This window comes from Strigops habroptila, chromosome 12, assembly GCF_004027225.2.
Source record: "Strigops habroptila isolate Jane chromosome 12, bStrHab1.2.pri, whole genome shotgun sequence".
NCBI lineage: Eukaryota > Metazoa > Chordata > Aves > Psittaciformes > Psittacidae > Strigops > Strigops habroptila.
In genome coordinates this window covers 19,615,140-19,637,024 of record NC_044288.2, presented here as the reverse complement: position 1 = coordinate 19,637,024, position 21,885 = coordinate 19,615,140, and the positions used below count along the sequence as shown (strand labels likewise).

Here is a 21,885-nt window from a genome sequence, read left to right as displayed (position 1 = left end):
CCATGCAGAGAGGGTGTATTGCTATCTCCTTATTTATGAAAATTTGTGATTCATCACCTGCCTTTTAAATCAAATACTAAGATTACATCTTGTTGCTAAGAGGCAGAATTTAGATGTGTGCTTTCTTCTTTTAAACACACCTGCGCCAAGCTTTGCCTGAAATGTTCAAGCAAATCACAGCCAGGAGCACTGAATTTTCATCTTCGTTCCTACTGACAGCATGTGAAACTTGCAGTGCCTGTTTTATGTTGGTAACTGCAAGTCGTTCCTTATGTATTCAAATGATTCACAGATTTTTTCAGTCTGCAACCTAGCCAAAATTTAAGCCAAATTTACAGGTATTTAAGTTTCACTGCAAACATTTTTTTTGAATTACTGGAATTCAAGTGTGATTTATATGTAGCAGATGGAAAGTAAACACTTCTATTGTTGGCTTTTTTTTATTGTTTTGCTTTTCTTTCCTACTCATACGTTGATTCATTCTTATGGTTTGCAAGAAACAACAGGAAAAATCATAATTTGGGCACAACTAATGAAGAAATTCCTTAAAATTTCATTTCTTCTTCAATGTCATCTGTATCTCATGGCCATCCTACCTACCAGATTGTCTACTATTGCTTCTTTCGCATAAAAGTATTGCCATTTTTGTGTTCAAACAGTTTTCTGAGTTTGTTCTTCATAAAACTGACTGGTTTACTTGTAATTTAAAGGCCTTTTTACTTGTAAGTATCACCCCTGGGTTCCTGATCCTTATTTGCAAATACTAGTGCAGTTGGGTTTGCTCATCATTTGTATAGGAAAGAGCCGGTGTTGCAGTTATAATCAAAGGAAGTTCAGGATTATTCTTTGAAAGTTATGGTTGCAGATGAGGAGAATAATTCTATTCCTGTCAATTTGAGTTTTACCTTTGGTATCTCCTTATATATATATGTATAGTCTTTGGCAAGATAGGGATTAAAATACATCTTACTTGAAGCTGCTTGCAAGGAAGGGGTAATGGGATAATGAGTCTTTGGGTCACAGAGGGGTGATGCTGAAAGAGAGAGGAGTGGCTTTGGTGTCAAGGTTCCTGAGATATAGACGGTCAGAAATGTGATTAGAGAAGTGACCTTAAAAGGAGTAGAAAGGACCTGAAAGGAATTTGGTTTTCCTACATACATAGTTGTAGGCTTGCACCCAGTGCATGGTTTCTGTTACCTAACACAGAAGATCAAAGGCTTTGCATAGTTTGTAGTGTTCTGAATTTAGGAGGCTTTCTGCTATTTCGAGAAGAGACAAGTCAGTAAGACCTTGTTAAGGCACTGCAGTCATGATTGAACCAGTTGACTAGAAAATGCAAAGCTGAGGTAGATCCGCTGCAATTTGAGATTGTTGACTGTTGAAAATTCTGACAAGTACAGCAGGTTTGAGCAAGCTGGTTATCACCTTGATGTCTGTATCGCTATGAAATGTGGATTACAATACAAGCAGACTCCATCTGACTTCAAGGCCTCTTAATGCACTACTGACATTCATATGATTAGTCTTCTCATTTGTCAGTATGGAGAAACATCAGGAGACAAACATCTAACCTTAACGAGAAAGTTATTAAACTGCTGACATAATTTTCTAAATTTATGGTCTGTGATTAGAAATGAGATTTACCACCTATAAGGGAGAGTCACTAGCTCTAGCGTTAGGTTAAATGAACATATGTAACGCATGACAGTAGTGATGAATTCTGGTCAGTGCTTTGAAATATCTGAAAGTAAGTTTGTATGTGAAATACTGAAATGTTGTGACAATTAAAACAACAAAACCAAACCAAACAAATACCAAACAGATGGATATTTCTCCCTGTGCAGCACTTAACTACATACTTGGGAATATGTACTGTGGAATGAAAATAATGCTGGGACTGGCTTATACAGAACTATCTTACCCCTTCAAGACATGGCAGAGAATTTTCCTATGCCTTTCCATATTTCTCACTTGAGAAACCTGCTTGCCCATAGGTGTGGCTGTTTCATTATACAGCCTTCTCTCCTACTGTCCCCATATTGCAGACAGTGCTGACTTGAAGTCCACATCCCTGCTAAGACTTTTCTGTTGAGCTGTTATTTTTAAAAAGCTTTTCAAATATCTTTCCTGTAAGTATTATGGCTCATGGAGGGAGTGGTGCAAACTCTTATTATCCTTGTACATTAAGAGAATTAAAAGGTATTCTTGCCAGGTGGTTAATGAAAATGATCATGTCCTCTTACCATTATTTGGTATCAGATAATAGTGTTGATATGGGGACATTCATAATGTGAAAAATAACAAACAACATTTTAAAAAGACACTCAGTGCTCTTTGCTGTTTATTGGATTCCTCTGATAAACACCAGATTTTACGTAAAGGAACAAACTCAAACTTGAATTTTGAAATTCCTGCTTTATAAATATGAATCCTAGGAAATATTTGTTTTGCTGCTGGAAATTCCCTCCTCTGAAGCCTGTCAAACAGACTGATTTTGTGAGTTGTCCACATTTTGCCTAAGGGCTGTGACTGGATGGCCAATGCTCTCATGCCTGGGCTTAAGAGTAGGTAAGGATGTGTAGAAGAGGACACAGCAGCTATCAAACTCACTGCTGTGCCTTTGGGATGGTTATGTGCTCAACCTGCTATGCAAGTGATGCTTTCACCTTGTGGGCTTATGCTAGTGTTTTCAGTAACCTCAAAGTACCTGTGCATTTAATCAAGTAAATGACTTCCTGATGCTCTGAATTTAATTTACTGAGTTTAAGCATGTGTTATCCTATTGTTTATTTATAAAGGACTTTTAAGTAAAGCATGGGAGTAATTTCTGAGATTGTTAAAAAAAAAGAGGGGGGAAGAAAAAAGAAAAATGATGCACCTTCTACAGCAAAATGATCACCTTAAAGAATCCCTGAATACAGGGAAAGGCTCGAGGATAGGTCTGCCATCTCTCAGAGAAGCATTTGTTTTCTTATCAAGTGTATATTTGATGTATTCAAGGTAGGACTGATATTTTTCAGCTGACTCTTCATTCACCTCAAATGTGAACTAGTCCTAACTTGTTTCTTGGAGAAAAGAAGGTCTCATGTATAGTCAAGGTAATAGGAAAAGCAATGGGGGACATGTTTTCTAAATTAAATTATAGAAGTGCACAATACAATACTCAGTTCTGGACACACAAAATGTTGAAGGTGATACCCTGTGTCTGCATAAGTATATGGAAAGCAGAGACCTGATTATACTGGTTAGAATCAGTTGAACTCTTATGATTATCTTAGCATACGACCTAAGGCTGTGATAGCAGCACTGTGTACAGAATCATTTTGGGCTGCTTGGCAGGTCAGAGTCAAGTATCTTCCAAATCTAATAGTTTTAGTGATCATAAATGCAAATAACTTTGATTATACTAGCATTTAAATGGAAAAGAAGGGACCTTGGTAAGATTGCTCAAGCTTGTCTTAAGTGAATACTAATTTTATTTATTAAAAAACGTATTCTGCAGCAAAATATGGTAATTAGGATGAAACTTGCTCGTTCTCCCTCCCCCAGAGCATATGGATTAGTGTTCTGGTCACTGAGAAGTTTCAGAGGTCCTGTTTCAGAAACAGGAAAGGACCAACTGAATATCAAAAAGCAGTCTCTATGCAGCTTTTCTATTTAGATTTCTTATTCTTGTTTTTTATATAGCTCATCGAGCTTTCAGTTCTTCTTGCCAGTATGATGCAGTGAGTACATCAGAAGTTTTTGGGATGTTTTTCCTGTTTGTTTGGGACAGAGTTATGAATGTTCTGAAATAAAGATGAGGAAGAGAAAGGTCATAACCGAGCATCCTAACTTTGCCACAGGAGGAGATACAGCCCTTGAGAAATAGCATGGATTTCAGCAGGATAGCTGGAGTTAACTTAGATGCATGTTAATTGTAGTCATGAGGTTTGACTCATTATTAAATGAAAAAAAGCCCTGTATGCTTCTCTCATGCATCCAATAAACTCTTAACTGAAGTTGAATTGGTCTGAAATGTAGATACTGATTGGGAAATGTTAAAGGAGAATATAGTTTCCCATTCTCAAAATAATATTGCTGCTACTTTAATAATATATTAAAGCAATAAGTGTATTTGTTTAAAATGGACCAGATAGGAAATGGAGGATTGAGTGCATAAGCCTAACACAGTAGATGAGAAGAGCACTGAGGCCAGACATGACATCTGGAATGTGATAGGAGGCGGTTTTAAGTAATTTATATTTTCATTGTCAAAAAAAAAAAAAAAAATTGCTGGCTTTAGGTATCATGTCAGTGGACCTGTCTGTCAGGGGAGGGAAAAGAAGCAGCACGACCAGACATAGCTGCAAATCACGTTTTCTCCACCTATCTACTTGGAGATTAGCCCAGTAGGGAAAATATCAGTGTTTAGGAATAAAATGTGCAGAATAAACTGTTCATATTTTGTCCAAGTTAGACCTATCTTAAAGCATTTATAGGAATAAGAAGCATTCTTCCTTTCCCAACTCCCCATTGTAGCTTTTTATATATAAAATCATGTGTATGTATCTTTTTCCCCCACCCTGCAGGAGCCTTACCTAAGGTCAGGTGACATTAATAAGAATCTGCCGTTTGAAATCGGTGAATTAGATCTAAAAATATCTGCTAAATCTTTATTAATTGTCCTCAATTAAACACTGTTCACATGGGAATAGTTGTTCAGATGGGGTATGTAGCTACTGCAGACGGGAGATTTATTAAAGACGGCTTAAATGGCCCCACATCTGGCTGTTAATTGAGGTGGAGAAGCCTCACTGACACTGGACCTTCAAGGCTGAAGTTCTGCAGCTTTATATCCCTAGGGGTTAGTTATTACTCTCTACATATGGGATGCTTTATATAATGTGTCTTATTCTTCTGTGCTTTACAGAAAGTGTTTTAATACAAATTATGATTAGCAAAAACTGGAATAAATTGGAATCAATTTTAAGAATACTAGTGGTAATTTTAGGTGATTTCTGTAATTTCAAAATATTGTTCTGGAATGGAAAAAATGTATATTTTTTCATATTTGCACACCCACTATCTGTATTTTTACTACCCATCTTTGTCAGATGTTACATCTTATTTCCTCAGTACAGGATTTGATGTCCTGTTTGTGCCTGCCCCTCTGCTTAGGTAACTAAAAGTAAATAGGAGCATTAAAACATTAATTTATAAGTAATAAATATTTTTATAAATAATAAATGTTGTGATAGGCTTAATACAACCAGAAAAATCTTCTGGAAATAAAAACATCACTGAAGCAAAACAAAGCAATTCAAAACCAATCAGCATCATCATTGCTTGTCCTTCTCTGTTTCATGATACTGCCTTCCACCCACTTGCTAGTGCAACGTGAGCCTCTTTTGGTAGATCATGGTGAGTATGTGAGGAGGAGTGTTCCTCGGAAAAGTTAAAAGCAAGAGAAGTAGTTGGAAGTAGCTGTGATTAACCACAGACTAAAGAATTTGACTGTTAAATTATTCAGTTTGTTGAATCTTTCAGAATGAACTGGAAGAGTTCAGTCTGCCTTAAAAATATTTCTAGCCTATCCCTCTGCCCTATTGCAAGGTTTCAATAGCTGATGTTGGTAATGCATGAAGATATTTGGATCTACAGGCCTTGCAGATCTGTGTTTGCACAAATAGATTAATGTGAAGTACTTGCTATGTGGTGCATTATTAACATGAGTATCAAAACTATATTTTATTATAGATGTATCACTTGGGGGAGTGAGGTGTCTGTATTTTTTGGTATCTAATTTCTTTGAGTGCTTTTGACCCATTGAATTTCTCCCTATTCTAGGCAAGAACTTTCTGACTCACAAATTATAAACTCGATACTGTTCAGTAATAATTAGTCTATAGACATGACAATTGCTGCAAAAAGAACTGTTAAATCCTTCCCTCAAGGACTTGTAATTTCACGGTGCCCCTTTTAATTCTATGAGACCTTCCAGGTTACTATGTGTTATGTGAGTTGTACCACTGCAGTATCTTGAAACAGGACCTCAGTATTGCAGTGCCTCCACTCTTCAGTGCATGAGTTAATGCAGTTTTGAGAGCTGGCCAATGATAAGTTACCATGCAGTGTATACGATGAGCTGACATCAGAGCTGTCAAAGAAAAGAAAAAGTATAATTCAGTCTAATTATATTTGTTACATTTTTCCTGTCATATGATGCTAAGTTTTTGCTGTATAAACTAAAACCTAAAAAAACTTGAGATAGATCTGTTGTTAGTGTATGAGTTATAGGAATTAGTAAATCAAAGAGCGTAATGAAATTAAATAAAAATAATGGTTAAAAAAAATTCTTAGAAATTAAACTGTATAGATCAGTGCTAGGTATTAATTGAGGTCTCATGGCATTACTATTTTGGCCAGTTATTTTTTCCCATGTTAAATCTATGAATTGAAGCAGTGAAGTACAGGGCATGAATTATTGATTGTAAGGATTTGTGTAACCTCAAGGATAACAGACGAGATGATATGTAATACTTCTCAAGCACTGAAACCCAGTTCTTGTTATTCTGTTTGTCAGGGATTGAAAATAGAGTTTGTCTGAAAAAAAAAAAAAAAAAAAAAAAAGGAAAATACAACTGCAGGGAGAAACCCTATAAATCAGTAACAGGATGCGTCAAGGAAGGATGATTAAGGAGCATATATTACTCATATTGCTATGTGTATGTATGTGTGTGTGTGAGAATGTATTCATGTTGCTTGTCTTTGTGATAAAGTGAGGGTACTCAAGCAATTAGTATTGCATGCACTGATACTGTAGATACATTAATGGCAGTAGGGACAGTCTCAACCACACTGAAATATAACATCCCTTTACTTTTTGTTTTACCAGTAGCAGTGATATCTGCATGTCTGAGCCCTGCAAAATCTATCATGGACTTCTCCATCTATTAGACGGACTTCACACACACCCCTCTTATTGCCATAGTGGGAGGTGAATCATTACCGCCTACTAAGTGCAAATAATGTCATTCAGCAAAATTAAAGCTGAAATGGTACATTAGTGTCAATGTGCTCATAGTGTTAATATGTTAGCATAAGTAGACGTAAGATCTGAAGGCAGTACTTCAGATGCTTTGGACCCTTAAGATCATCTGTACTGGTTGTTTGCATTCTCTCTTCATTGACAGTTGATAGATTGATGTTTGAAAGGATGTCAGTAGGGTGGAATAACATATTTGGATATGTCTCTTAATCTTCTCTATATACCAGAGTGAAACTGAAATGTGTATTTACAAAACAAGAGATATTAATCTTATGACAATAATCAATTACAAGGATGTTTCATTTATTGTACTGAATGGTTGCAGTAGATTTAATCAGCTTGTTCAACAGTAGCTCAAAAAGGGGCAGTTCCTTGTTTGTTTTTTTTTTTAACTTGTTGCAATGTGTTAAGCTTAGAAGAAGGATGAGGAGAGAGGGAAGGTGTAGACAGCAGATCTCAGCTACATCAACATGAAGTTGTTTCTGATGTGCTTTGCTGCCTGTGCTTTTCAGCTCTCATCAGAAATTAAAATAAGTGTTTTGTACAGCTGTTTGATGCTGGCTGAGCTCTCCCAGTTACAGAAGGAAAGAGGTATCTGTTACCACAGGTAAGGAGATCCATTTTGCAAGAGTACTTCAGGGCATGCAGAGCACATCATAGCTGCAGTAGGTGAGGCAACTGTGCTGTAGTGGGTTGAACTGCTTGGAATGAGCTCCCTTGTGACAAAGGGGATCTGTGGCTCTTATTTTTGGGAGTCACTTGGCATGCTTTGTTTTCTGTATCTGAGTATCTGTTGAAAGGCAGTTTGGTTTTTAGATGTATTCAGGGAGGAAGGAATGAGGAGAACATCCTCTTTGTCATCAGGAAAAGCCGAACAGAAAAAAAATCTAAATTTGTTTAAGACTTGGTCATAGATCGAGGCAGCCTAAAGTAATGCTATATGGAAAGTTTATGTAAAGGGGGCACTAGAATAGCCTGGAAAATAGTGGTTACTCAAAGACGCCACTAAGAGGAGGACTTTTACCTTTACTCATTCTCTTTCATGGTGAGCAAGTCACCCATGGTTGGTTGTAGCAGTCACTTTGACATGCTACTGAAAATGTTCCTGGTGCATTTTGGGGAATGTCAGTTTCTCTGTAGACACAAGGTAGAAGAATAAATTAAGAGAAGGTGATTAAATACTTCATTCCGAGCAGTGGTGAAGTTCTGTTAGAGCAGAGTGAAGAGGAGAGAAATTATGTGTTAGTGAGCTTTTCTTGCTAGAAATACAAAGGTGTATCATAGATTGTTTAATGGGGAGGAGAGCATACAAAGTAAATGGTCTACTTGAAATCCTGCAGTCACATAGGCAATGTAATTCTCCTTGTATTCCAGTCTGTGTGGATGAAAATTTCTAATCATCATGGAATTAGTAAGTAATAACCTGTGCCTGTTATTCTATTCTGCTTTACACAGTTTGCCTTCATCCTGACTGTTAAGTGTCTCCCTGATTGATTGCTGTTAAATTGTGTCTTCTGCTTTAGGACAGGGAGAGTTCATTTTACTTTTGTCTCAGAATTTTGTGAGGGTTAGAATTTTATGGGTTACTGCTTTGTTGTAAAGGTGCTTGAAAGAAACTTAAAAATTTCAGGTGTGTGCTAGAGGGTTTTACGGACTTTTTTTTTCTGCCTTTTTGGATCTGAGAGTAATTCTGCTTATGAAAAATCCACTTCAATTTATTTATTGACATTTTCGTGTGGAAAATGAGCCTTCTTATTCTGACTCACAAAAGTCAGAAGAATAGGAGCTTTGGGCTCTTATCTTACTTCTTCTGTAAGAATTACTAAATAAGCTGCAATCATAAAACTGAATGTGCCTTTTCTATTGAAGATTGGTTTGACATTCACATTAATTTTTAACTTGGGTAGAATGTCCTTTCTCCAGAATGGTGAAAATACCTTCCACTCGGATGTCTCCCTGAATAGCAAGTAACTGGTAATATTCTTGGTGTCATTTTAGGAGAAGAAAGGATTTTGCAGGGTACAGTCTGTCGCAGAAAGTATAGATTAAGACCATAACGAAGAAGTGACCACAGTTTCTCCATGAGCCTATCATCCAGGGCACAAGCTCTTCACTAACAGAGGGAGGTGCAGGAGCTGCAGGTTGTGCAAACACCACTGACATCTGCCTTGAAGGTGGTTTCCACGAGGAGTTGTGTCTAGCAGTTGCTGGAGATCGATCACTGCAGACATTTCAGAGATGGAAGGAGAGGGTAACACACCTTTCTGGGTAAAAAATAGTAACACACTATTTTGTAAGACCCACAATTTAACATTCAGACACAGGCTCCTGAGGGAAACAATGTTATTCCAAAGATGAGGGTTGCACTAGAAGGTGGTAGTGCTACTGTAGTTGCTACTCTCTTAAGGCATAAAAAGGTAGCCTGGGGGCAAAAATTCATACTGCTTTGCCTAGGATAATCTGTACTTCTCTATTTCCACGTTTTTAGCAGCAGTATTATTTGTGCATTGAAGCAGTGCATGTTTTGTGGAGAAGATACTAATTTTTTCCCCTAGATCTTCAATTATTTAATTAAACATTGTATCTTTATCATCCTGGAATAATAAATATTAATGTAGGGTACATTTACAGTCCAACATATTCACTAGAACTAAGCTCCAGTTATTTTAGGTGCTGAGAATTGATTAAAAAACCACAAAATCCATGTGTCTCCTTGGAAAGTTCTAGCTCTCTTCCATAGTATTAAGAGAGCCTGCATTAAATGGAATGTAATATCAGAATTCTAAGTTGGCTGTTTATAAAGAGAATGCAATGACTTTTAATCCTTTTATGCTGTCATGTATAAACTTGAATTGCTAGCGCACCCCCCCCAGAAAGGTTGTGAGGAAGGTGTTTTATGTGTTGTGAAATGCATTGAGTTATACAATTTTATTTGAGAAATTTATGAATGATAATTTGTTGTTGTTGTTGTTGAAGAGGGTGCAACATTAAAGATGTTTTGTATATATGATTTATTTGTAGTATGCAACATGTCTTCGGTAGTAGCGATATAAATTTTTAAGAGAAAGAAGCTGAAATGATGCACTTTTTATTTCAATGCTGACGTTATCTGAGTGACATTATCTGAAGTGAAATTGTAAAATCAATTTTCACAACCAGAATAAGGAATGTGTTTTGCAAAATATTTGAAAGTAAAACTTTCAGTTTCCCAGGGATGCTTATAAAGCAAAAGGACTGTGAACTCTGTATAAAGTGAAGGAGTGGTACTAGCTACTAGCTCTTTATTCCAAGGTTGTTTGCTATAGACTGAGTCACTCGGCCATCGTGCTCTTATTGTTTTGTTGTTCTGTACCCTGAAGTGTTTTAGTATTCTCCCTTTTATTTATTTTTATTTCTTGTGAAAGGGAGAAGTGAAGCGAATGCTGAAAGACAGGGATACGTTTCCCAGTAATAAAATATTAAAATTATGAAGTGCTCCTCTGAGCTCTTCTGCCATAGCTGCTGCATTGTGTTATATGGCTGTTATTTTCTAGAGGAGCATGTATTACTTCAGAGAATGGCTTGAATGACTTTGGTCTAAAGCTTGTGTTATTGTACCAGAAGATTTTGTTGTGGAGTAAGGTGTGCTTTTTGCAGGGATTTAAATTATGATCATGATGTTGTGGCTGGGTTTTGAACTGAGTGACACAATAGTAGGCAAAGCTATCTAATTTCAAGAACAATTTAGAGAGGTACATGCAGAAAGATACAGCAGAAAATTTGGCATCATTACGTGGAAATCTATAACAAAAATCTCATTCTTCTGAGTCAGAATTCCTTTACCATAAAATAGCAGCAAAATTCTCCAATTTTCCATGACTTCCCAGCTGGCATGCAGATGGTCCAACAGGCTATCTTTCAGCAGAGAAATGCAGAGCTTCTTCGTAAGAAAGATCAGATACATATATTCGATTTTTCTTAGAAATCTTGTACGCTTCTCTTACCAGCAGTATAAACAACAACAAAATTTAGTGAGGTTGAAGGTTTTTTTCCTGTTTCGTATTGCATTTAGAAAATTCTTTAGCATCATATCCTTCTTATCCTTGACTTGGTTTATGGTCGTGCCTTCTAGCTCCAACAAATACACTTAGTGCTTTCAGAGAGTACCTAACTATTCAAGGATGGCACACAGCAGGAACAAGGGGAAAATATCTGCATGTTATTAAATAGTGAGTCCCAAATGGAGTAAGAAAAATGAGCCAATTTGGAACTTACTTAGTTGGACTACTCAGGAAATGTTGAAAAGTGGTATTAGAAGAGAGCATATTACAGATTTTGGGTAGCCTGAGCATATTATTTCTTCCCAAACTGAGACATCAACAAAACAATTGCTATCTTTTTCCTATAAAAACACACTGAGAAACTCTATATGCAATTTACAGTTGAAGGATTATAGCAGTCAGTAGCTGAAAGTTCAGATTTAATGATGGACTTGTAGAAATGTCACTATTGTTCATGATTTGCTTAAAGCCAACTGTTAACCCAAGATAATACAAGGGAAGCTTTTATTTTATGAGAGTAAGCAGCAGGAAGGATTCTGCAAACTCTATTATTAGTAATAAAGATATTTTAATTTAAGAGTAGATCTGTTAGTATGTCTAACAACCTTGACACACATGTCTAAATCCAATATTATTGTTCAGGAGAGAGATTTATCATACTACAGTTTTGTTCCCAGATTTCCACGTATTTGAAATTGGTTCTGCTGGCTGCTGCCACCGCAGACATTTCCAACAGTCACGCAGCAGGGCTGTTTCCAAGAAGCAGAAGTGAAGAGTGGGTTTAGTTGCAGTACGTGGTTTCAGTAACTAATTCAGGGAGTTTGTGACTCCCAATCTGAGTGTTCAGGGGATTCTTATGAAGTCCGTGATAGAGATGCAGTCTGTTATAGAGCACTGTATGCTTGCAAGCTCTTTGGATTGCTCCTGATATTGTTAATGGGGAGTCATAGTCTGCCTTCAGATACACAAATTTGAAGCAGGATCTCACACTGCTTTTGACAGGACGTATGTGCATACATTTAAAGAAAATATTAGTCTTTGTGTTTTCCTGGGCTTCAGCTTTTACTCAATAGGATCCCGATCTGTCAGTGCCAGAGTTAAGACAGTGTTATATAGTTCTCATACTACCACTCTACTCAGAGGACCTATCTGAAATTGTCACCTTCTTGCTCATCATTTCTGTTGTGTCTGTAATCCTGTACTTACAGGTCAGGGCCACTTCCCTCCAGGGCAGAGGTAAGTTTCTGTGGCTGCTTATTCCCTATAGCTTTGCACAGCCACTTTTAGTCCAAGCAGAAAATGGATTCTGTCCATCTCCACTTGTCATGAACATTGCTGTCCTGTCTTTCACTGCTGTTTTCTCTTCACTGGTGATGTCAGAACTGTTTAAGTTGCTATTTTGAATTTTAAATCCCACTTGAACTTGTCAGAAGAGCAAAAACAATGGGATTTTGAAAAACTGTCCCCTCTGTAATATTGAAAAAACCCAACTATTAGCACTGCTGGGATAGTATTTGTTATGGGTATTATTTTCTGCATCACTTCAAGTTTGGAAGTGTTACAGAAAAGTTTTTTATCGCCTTCATCTTTGGCCTGTGAAAGGAGCAGTGCCTATTTCCAGCTCTTATTTGAATCATAAAACCTCTTCAGAGGTTTGGAGATGAGGGCAGATTTTCAGCTTTCTCAGAAATAAAAGTTTATCTGAATTATTTTGAATTATCAAGAGCAAACTTTACTTTCCCTACAAGTTATTTCTGGAGCAGGATTCTTTGCACTGTAGCTATGCTTACTTTGACACACAAAGTGTTCATTAGGTCTAGTTCATAATACTTTAGTCAGTTCAGTTATTCAGAGTTTGCCTTTTTTTTGGTGGAGGGGGGTGAGAAGAGACTCTATAATCAGTCCATATTCAAAATATAGATCATAAAAGAGGAAGCTGAAGCCTGGTTTGCATTGTTAGCAGTCACAAAATATTACAAGATTTCTCTTTCTTTAACAGCAGATGAAAGATTAGTGTATGAGATAGTGCTGTGCTGTGTTTTGTTTCATACAGTGTTTCTCGGAGAGCAGTGTTATTCTGTTATCATCCCTAATGACTGCAATGTGATGAGTCACAGTGTTGGTTTTTAAAAGATTTCACTTTTTAATTTTTTTTTTTTTTTTTTCATTTTTGTTCTCAAGGTTACATTATGCAAAATACAATGGCATATTTTGTGCACCAGTCCAGGCTGTATAAAAATATTTTTAATCCTTTAATGAAAATTGGAATAACTCTGCTCTGGGGAAGAGGCTTTCGGCCTGTTTCAAGTATTCCTAACTGCTATAATGAACTACTATTTCTTTCTCTGTCTGAAGAGGTATAGGTCATGTGGCTTGACTTTAAAATAGTCTGAGTTGGTCATTCTTGCATGCTCTTGCATTGGTAATTTGGTTTAGCTATTCACCGTGAATTGCAAACCACTAAGAATTACCAAAAGGTAATTTGGGTGTTTAAATAATTTTGAAGATGAGAAAGAATTTTTGCTACTTTATCCTAAGTGTGAGAAAAGTCAGGATAAAAATGAGGGACGTACAAAGACAGGAAAGGACAGACTCCTTATTTTAGGATGGATTTATTTACAATGGATTTGCATTATGGATAAGAATGAACAAGTGAGTTGAATTAAATGCATTATTCAAAACTGCTGTTTTGGCTTGATTAAAACTCTGCTCTACCAATCATTTCATTACTGTGCTACTTCCCCCCCTCCCACCCCGCCATAGTTTCTGATGAGGTGAGGCACTGTGTCTTTTAATGATTTGATAATCTTCCCTACAAAGCTTTTATCCTGAATGGCTGCAGACTTTGGCCCCTTTTGGGTTATTGGCTGCACCCAAAAATCCTGCTGAAGATATGTCAGAGTTGTGAAAGCTCAACTCCACCATCAGTGTGAAAAGACACTTTGCTGAGGATAGCACAGGAGTGGCTTTGTCTCTGTTGAACCGCCTAGTCTGATGGACTCTGGTAGGAAGAATGTGTTTAGTGCAGAGAAAGGTATTAGAAAACTTAGTAGTCAACCAGGTTGGTATTTACGACAATCCTTTGTGCACTTAAACCTTGACTGTATATCTCTGCTCCTGCCTTTTCATCTGTGAAGTACTGAAATTCTTCTAAACTCATAATATACACATAGATATGGAAATAATGTAGGTATTAAACAAAACAAACCTCCCCACCAAAAAGCACAACCAATCAAAAAACGTGAGCTATACATTTTTTTCTGGTCTCACTCTGCCTTTCCTGATGTTTTCCCCATAATAATTAATCTTGCATTGATACTGGAATAGGGCAATTGCTTTGGTTTTCCTCCAAATTTTAAAATAAGAAACTATATATGGACTGCCAAGAGATTTTTGTTGTTTTGGTTTTTGTTTGGTTTTGTTTTTTCTTTTTTAACAATATATACTTCTGCTGCTTGCTGCATTTGCATTTGCTATCAACAAACATATATTCCTCAGCAGCCTGGTTTTGTTGAAATCTGGAAGACTTCCATTGGGGGAGCCAAAGGATTCTTTTCCCTTGTTTTCTTTTGAAGCATCTGTGGTGAACCCACACTGAAAACAGTATATTTTCAATAGCAATTCTATGGGTACCCATGTAGTGACTGAAGAAAGAACTTAGTACCAAAAAGTGTTCCTTTTCTGAGAGCCCAATACATATGAATGGTCAAAACGTTAAATTAAGGGATCTTGTCCAGAATGACCAGGAAGAGGTAGGACTTCCTTAGTGTTTATAGGAGTAACTTGCCCCTACTTTTTTCTTTGAAGAAATTTACAGGGATTTTTTCTAGAAATGACAGTAAAGCATTGCTAGATAGAGCAGTAAGGATACTAATGAGAAGACTGTGTAACTTCAGTGTTTCTTAAATGTCTTGTGGAAGGGATTGCTGGAGTCAATACTGGCTGAATGTTGAGCCTCTCTCATGCAGTTGTAGTTCTCTGCTACTAATGAGCTCTTATTAGATATTTAAGGAGAAAGAATGAGGTCTGTCAAATGAAAGAGTTCTCTGTCTTGTCAGACAGAAGAATGTAAAAGAAGTTTTGAGAAGAAAATTGTTGATTGCCACCCAGTCTCTCATGAATACCCTGGAAAGATGTAGCTGCTGATGCTGTCAGGTCATGCAGTGTCTGCATGTGCTGTAGGCACTCCATCTATCTGCTTGGGTCCCATCTTGGAGGTGCACCCACACCATCTTGGGGTTTATGATTTGAGCTAAATCATTTGATCAAACCTTCGCCTCGAAGAAAGCTTGTACAGTTCGATGTGGTGCAGTAGCCTCATTTTTCTACTGGTGTGGAAGCAGGTTCTCCAGATGCAGCTGGCCAGTCAGCTGTGCTTAACACACAGGGGGAAAATCCTTGTTTCTCTGAGGAGTCTGTATAAATCACCAGGCTCTAGCAGCTGTAGGAGAAGGGCTGGTAGAGAGGGAGAGAAGAAACGCTAGAAACCTCTCAGCTTGTGCACTAAATCCACACCTGGTCCTGTGTGGAGCGTGTGCAGGACATATTAGTTTGACTGTTGGTAGATTCCAAATTGTAATGCTTTTTATATTTACTATGGAGTTGCTTGGGAGTGGGAGGAGATTAAAAATTGCGGTTTTTTTCTACACATTAAGATGACGTGATGGGAACACAGTTAATAAAATGCTACTGAGAACTGTGCCTCACTTCATATTCAGCTCAGGGTCATCATTCTGTGAGGTTTATCAGCAAAAGATTTGTTGATGGTACAGATGTTTCAACATCTAAAAGACACGCCTGACACTTGTTAATTTTACTTGGTTTGGTGAAATCTGGAGGCACAGGTATGGTCTAAATGTTTTTTGAAAGCGGTCCTGAAAATGCTTGCTTTTTAACATGAAGATAAAATTTCATTTATGAAGCACTGTTGAACAGCAGAAAGAATTAAGTTTCACAAAGGGGTTAAGATGTTAACGTAGGATATAAAATATATGTCTTTGTTTCTCTTTAGATTTCCACTGCCATCTTTCATTGAGCCTGTCCTTTTTGGCTTGAAGTCCTCCACTAGAAACTGAAATACTGCTGTCCTAATTCATGCTTCACTTTTTTACAATAAATTGGTTGATGATTATTAAAGCTTGCAGTACTGTGTAATGGTGTGTAAAGGGGAAGCTTTCTGCTCGTCCACCAGACTGGCATAACCTTCTTAGAACAGCATTAGTTACAAGTAAGCAGCAGACACAGTATTTCAGCAAAAATAGACAAGAGAGCCAGTTATGTAGAAATATATTTTCTTCTATCAACTGTGTGCAATCAAGGAAAGATTGGAACAAGACAAATTAACAAGCTCTTCTGTTTCCTTCCTAGAATTACAACCACAGCTGCTTGTATGATGGACCTACGGAGATATCCGCTGGATGAGCAGAACTGCACGCTAGAGATTGAAAGCTGTAAGTACTTTTGCAAATCCTACTTATTCTGTGGTCAACTGCTTCAGAGTTTTTTATTTCTGTCATCCTCTTTCCCCTCCCCCCCCCCCCCCTTTTTAACATGCTACTAACCTAGTTCTTTCTGATGACATTTAGATCCTTGTAAACACATGCAACAAAATAGCTTTCCAGATGGATTAGTAATTTGTGGCGCAAGGATTAGCAAAAGTTATTCTGTATTTTGATGGACAATTTACAGCTTTAAAAGTCTCGTCCAAATGCCTTGTTGGAGTTCATGTGTGGAGTACAAGGATTACTATCAGTTCTTTATCCTCCTTTACCGCTGAACTGTGTGGCAGCTTGTTTCCATTTAAAAATGACGGTAAGAGGTTAGAATTGTTCTTGAAATAGGTGTGTTGTGGTTGGTTCATTTGTTTTTTTCTAAACCCTGTGCTGTAGTTAAACTTCCAGTGCATGCGACACAGTGTTATACAGGCTGATTTAATAGCTGGTGTCTCTGTACAACTTTCTGTTCTGAAATAAAATTTCAAATGTGAAATCTGTGAAATAAATTTCAAATCTCTTTTAACTGAAAAACTTTAGAGAATCTACATCTGAGAAAAAGCAATTCATTATGACTTTTTTGAAGACAGTATGCGAAGCGTGCATTATTTGGCTCTCTAATTAGGATTGTATCAGCACTTGCAAGGTATATTTCCTTTTTCAGGACAACCATAAGTAATTCAGGTAGGGTGTATTATTAAGTTGAATGTGGCAATCAAAATGGAAATTAATGGCATGTTTTCAGATCCAGAACACAAAAGTATGTGTATTTTTAAAGTAACTTCTGTATTATAAAAGATTATGTGGATTTCAGTGTGCACTGAAGTATAAAATGACAGTAACTTGCACTGGTAAGAACCTGGTACAGCTTAGCTTCTATTCTAGAAAGCATTTACGAATATGCTTTAAATTTGTGTCCAGGTTTCATTTTAGAGTAATTTAAATATATGACAAAATCCTTTCTTGAATTAAACTTGTGACACTGCTGTCTGAAATAATTTACATTCATAAAATAAGAAAAATGAGTCTTTATCATTGAAGTTCACCCCTTCTGTATGCTGAAATACACAAGCAGCAAATGTGATGATGGACTTTGCTCTTTGGAGAGTGGATAAAATCCTGGTTGGTTGTTGGTTTGGGATTTTTCTGTTTGTTTGGGGGCTTTGTTTGTTTGTTTTTCCCCAGTTCATTTTTGAAATTCTATTGATAGCATTTGATTCAAATTTCGTACCTGAAGTCTTTTACCAGTACAGTTGGCTCATTTTAATGTGGGAGAAAGCTACTGGCATAACTGTGTTCAGATTTTCAGAGAATTTCACTGAGAATGTCAGCTTACTGTGCTGGTGTCTTTTAACTGTTGTTGTTGCAAGGATCTGAATTTGTCTGTTTTCCGATTTTGTGTGTAAGATAGAAAGCTGGAGAGTCAGTTGGAGGGCATCCTTTCTCTCTATTTACAGCATTGTTTAAACAGTCAACAAAGTCTTGCCATGTCGCTGCATTGTTGAGATGCCTGAATTTTCTTGGGATTCACAAACTAGATATCCCCTGCTTGTCATGCTTGCAGGACACAATCTGCGAAATATTCCCAGGAAATACCTCCCCGGTCAGTCCCTATGCAAACCTGAAAATTAAATTATGTCACTGCTATTTAATGAGAACACTTTTTCTCCTTCAGACTTAGAATGTGACGACCTCTAGGCTGACATTTCCATTTGATCTGATTTGGAGTAGAAGTTTGAAGCCACATTAGTTACCTTTTATGATATGATCCTGGAAAAGGGGATATTGAGCTCTTGAAATTGTTGTTGCACTTGGCATGAAGAGCACAGTACTCAATTGTATCATAGAAAGAGTAGGAGTTTAATTTACCGTAATGGTCAGGATGCTTGTAGGAGAGCTCCTTTATGGCTCTATTAGCTCTGTTGCAGCATCACAAATGTAAAATGGATTAAGATCAGGATACTGTATGTAGCTAGGCTGTCTTTCATTGCAGTAAGAAAGGCCATTAAAGTATGTGGATAGAAGTGATACTTGAACTGTGTTTTGAAACACTTTCATGATGCTTTAAAAATTATTGCTTTTTATATATGTCATTCTGTTCAGGTAAAAACCTGACTCTGTCTATATGAATCACTTCAGACAAAAATGCTGATAGGTAGATACGCAGAGTGAATAAGATTGAAAGTGACTTTAAGTTGTTCAATGCAGGTACTCCAGACACAATCACTTCTTTAAACTGGTTAAGCTGAATGCTAAAAGTAGGTTGGTTTCTTGCCCTACTGATCTGGTTGGATGTCTGCTTCACCACTGCTCTCTTGTGGTGATTCGAAATTGTTTAAGTTCCACCCCAAATGTTTTCATGGCTCTGAAGGCATGAAATTATATTCACTGCTTGTGTCAACAATTTATTTTTTTTTTTAGTTCACTGTCTTCCCCAGCCCTGCTGGGATCCTCATAGTACATTTAAAGAAAGTGGTCATAGTTTCTCACAGGCTTCGTTTCATGAACACGAATATGCCAGTCTCTTTTAGCTTCTCCATACAAGAGTGTGTTAAGAGAAATGCAGAACTAGCTAATGTTAGTTCTTCACTAGGAATAACTAGTATCATAAGCAGTATCCCAGATCAAATCTTTATTGCGCTGTGGCACTAATCCTGCCCTTTTTCCAAGAGCCACCTTTGCCTTTCTTCGCAACTACATAACTTTCACAGCTGATAGTCTTTACTGGAACAGTACAGTAAGGCGTTTCTCTTCCTCACTCATTTTCCAGCAGTGGGTTCTAGCTTTTGGTAGAGTGGGTTTTTTTGCATAGTACTAAGAACACGTGGTTTGGCATTTTATAACACTGTTCTTAATTTTGCTACACTCTTCAAGGTTATCCAGTTCTTGCTGTATTTGTTCTAATCATTCTTTGTCTTAACAGTGCCTGCAGATTTTGTTTCATTAGAAATTCCATTAACACACAAATACTAAAGAATATTAATGCCAAGAAGGAAGAGCTTTGCTTATAATCGTTCTCTGTATTAAGCATGATCTATTCTTTCAGTGCAGTACAATTTCCTACACACCTTTTATATATCTTTACTAATTGTCTGTTCTTGTATAGTCTTATAGCAAATGTTTTTAATAAAGTCCAGGTTAGATATACTTTGTTTAAAAAAGGAGTTATTGTCTAGCCAGATCCTTTGAGTTAAGTCATGATAGATTTTTATCTTATTTACACACATGTTAATGTCTTTTATGTCCTTCCGTTCTTTCTCTGCTTCCTTCTGCCTTTCCACACACCCCTACCCCCATTATTGATGCCAGAGCTGATTGCCGCCTTAGCTGCCTGGGTTACTTTTTTCCATGTGTCATTGTGTTTACTGAAGTTTTTGTTAATCTAGATTTGCATAAATCTAATTAATTTGCATATTAGAAATCATGGTGGAAAAGGGTTGTATGTAAAATATTAAAAATGAAATGGGGGAGGCGGTATCATCTATTAAGATACAGGAAACTGCCTTTTCCTATTTCAGTTTAAGGTAGTATTAGTGTGATCAGATGCTGAAAGTGTGAGAGGACTATTCCCCATTTGTTCAAAGGGCATCAGCTTTTGAGAACTGAAATCCTATTTTTTTTTCTTGTATAGCTAGTTACATCTCTCTGATCATGTTTTGCTTTGCTCATTGTTAAAGGGCTGAAATGTGCTAAATGTTCAGTTTTGCTATGATGCTTCTAAAGCTGTAGGCCATCTTTTCCAAGGGGGTCTAATCTGAGCTTTTCTACTCCCTTTCTTCTGTTATTTCCCAACACACTGAGTAGCAGGCTTATAATACTGGAGGGAAATCAATTTTCCTATGTATTCATTTCTTAGTTTCTCAACTTGCAGGCAACAGAGAGCTTTTTCCTTTTTAGCTGAATATTGACTTACCAGTAAAATACCTCTACTTTCTGCTCCTTACCTCTGCCACTTCTGTTTCCTGCCTCTCTGGAGTTGTAACTGTTGAAAGGAATGTCTTAGCTAATCAGCCATGAGACTCGCGGGAGCTCAAAGGCACGAAGACGAACAAGGGAGTTTGAAGAATACTTCAAACTCCTATAAACAAATAACATATCATATTGCATATCCTCTAGCATAGCAGAGAGAAGTGATTGTGATTCTATTGGATATTTTTAAATGTAATCATCCAGGATTCATCTGGTAGGTTTGGACCTTTGTCCATTTCAATTATGTGATGCCACATAAAAACAAAAATTTACTTCAGTTCCATCTTATTTCATAATATGTTTGGCACAGTTATATTTGTGTTATACTGAGGTATAATTCAGAAACTGCCTGCCTTACGGCAGTGATGGGTTTTTTCCCCTCCATTTCTTTGTTGCTGTGGAACAAACAAGAGTACACTGAGTTTCTTCTTAGAAGCATATTCTCAAAAATGTTTTCCATAGTGTATTAAAGATGTGGCATGAAAAAAAAGTATATTAAAGCCCTGCTGTCTGAAGCTTTAGCAAGCAAGGAGCTTTCCACTCAGATGTACTGTCCAGGGAAAAAGAGCACAATCAGAACAGCACGCACAGACGGGAAGGAAGGACTGCTCTGCTGATGAATGAGAAATAATTGTTTTCAGAACATGTCATTTATATAACTGCCTGGGGTGTTTGGATCAGAAATCATTAGATTTTTTTTCTGTTTCATGATGGAAAGGCCGCAGAAGCGCACTAAGAAAAGTTTAAAACTTCCATGAGATAACAGAATCTAGAAAGAGACAAAGAACAGATGCATAAGTGTATCATTCCTCCCAGTGGCAGTGCAGCCCAGTATCAAATACTTTCTAATCAGATCATCTGGAAGCTCATCAACAAGAGAAGCAGAAGTCATCTTTGTGTGCTCAAGGTGACTTTACAAGCACATTTAAGGCAGTGAAAAGAAATCAAAGATGCCTTTTTGCTGAAGCCTTGAGTACTTTGCAGATGGCTGCTCTGGCCATCGATCAAAGCTATAATCGGGTCACACAGGACAAATGGTGGAGCTCCAGGAGCCAACAAGGCAAGGCTTTTCTGGGTTAGAAGTGAATGTGCTTGATGCCAGGCAAGAGACTCTGCCAATCCCCTGGGAGTGGGTGTTCAGCAGAGGATACTACGGGAACATGTCACTTCCAACAATTGCACAGTAAGTGGAAAGCTAAGTACATGACTTGTGAGCCACTGGTTAACAGTGGTTCATTGCTTTTTAGAATTTTTTTTCCTTTCCCATTATCAAGTTTAGTATGTGTCCTGTCCCCCTTGTCCCTTCACCTAAGGCTGTTTTGCATAGTGACCCTTGCACAGGGAGGATATTCTT

The 21,885-nt window shown here is 37.3% G+C and overlaps 1 protein-coding gene across 5 annotated transcripts in view; it reads left to right on the top strand.

Moving 5' to 3' along the window:
* Positions 1-21,885, top strand: part of GABRB2 (gamma-aminobutyric acid type A receptor subunit beta2) — a 159,690-nt gene that overhangs the window by 72,832 nt on the left and 64,973 nt on the right. For all 5 annotated transcript variants that reach the window (XM_030504601.1, XM_030504602.1, XM_030504600.1 and 2 more), the window contains one exon: positions 16,438-16,520. In XM_030504601.1, the coding sequence (XP_030360461.1) occupies positions 16,438-16,520 (83 nt within the window). The remainder of the gene's footprint in view (positions 1-16,437; positions 16,521-21,885) is intronic.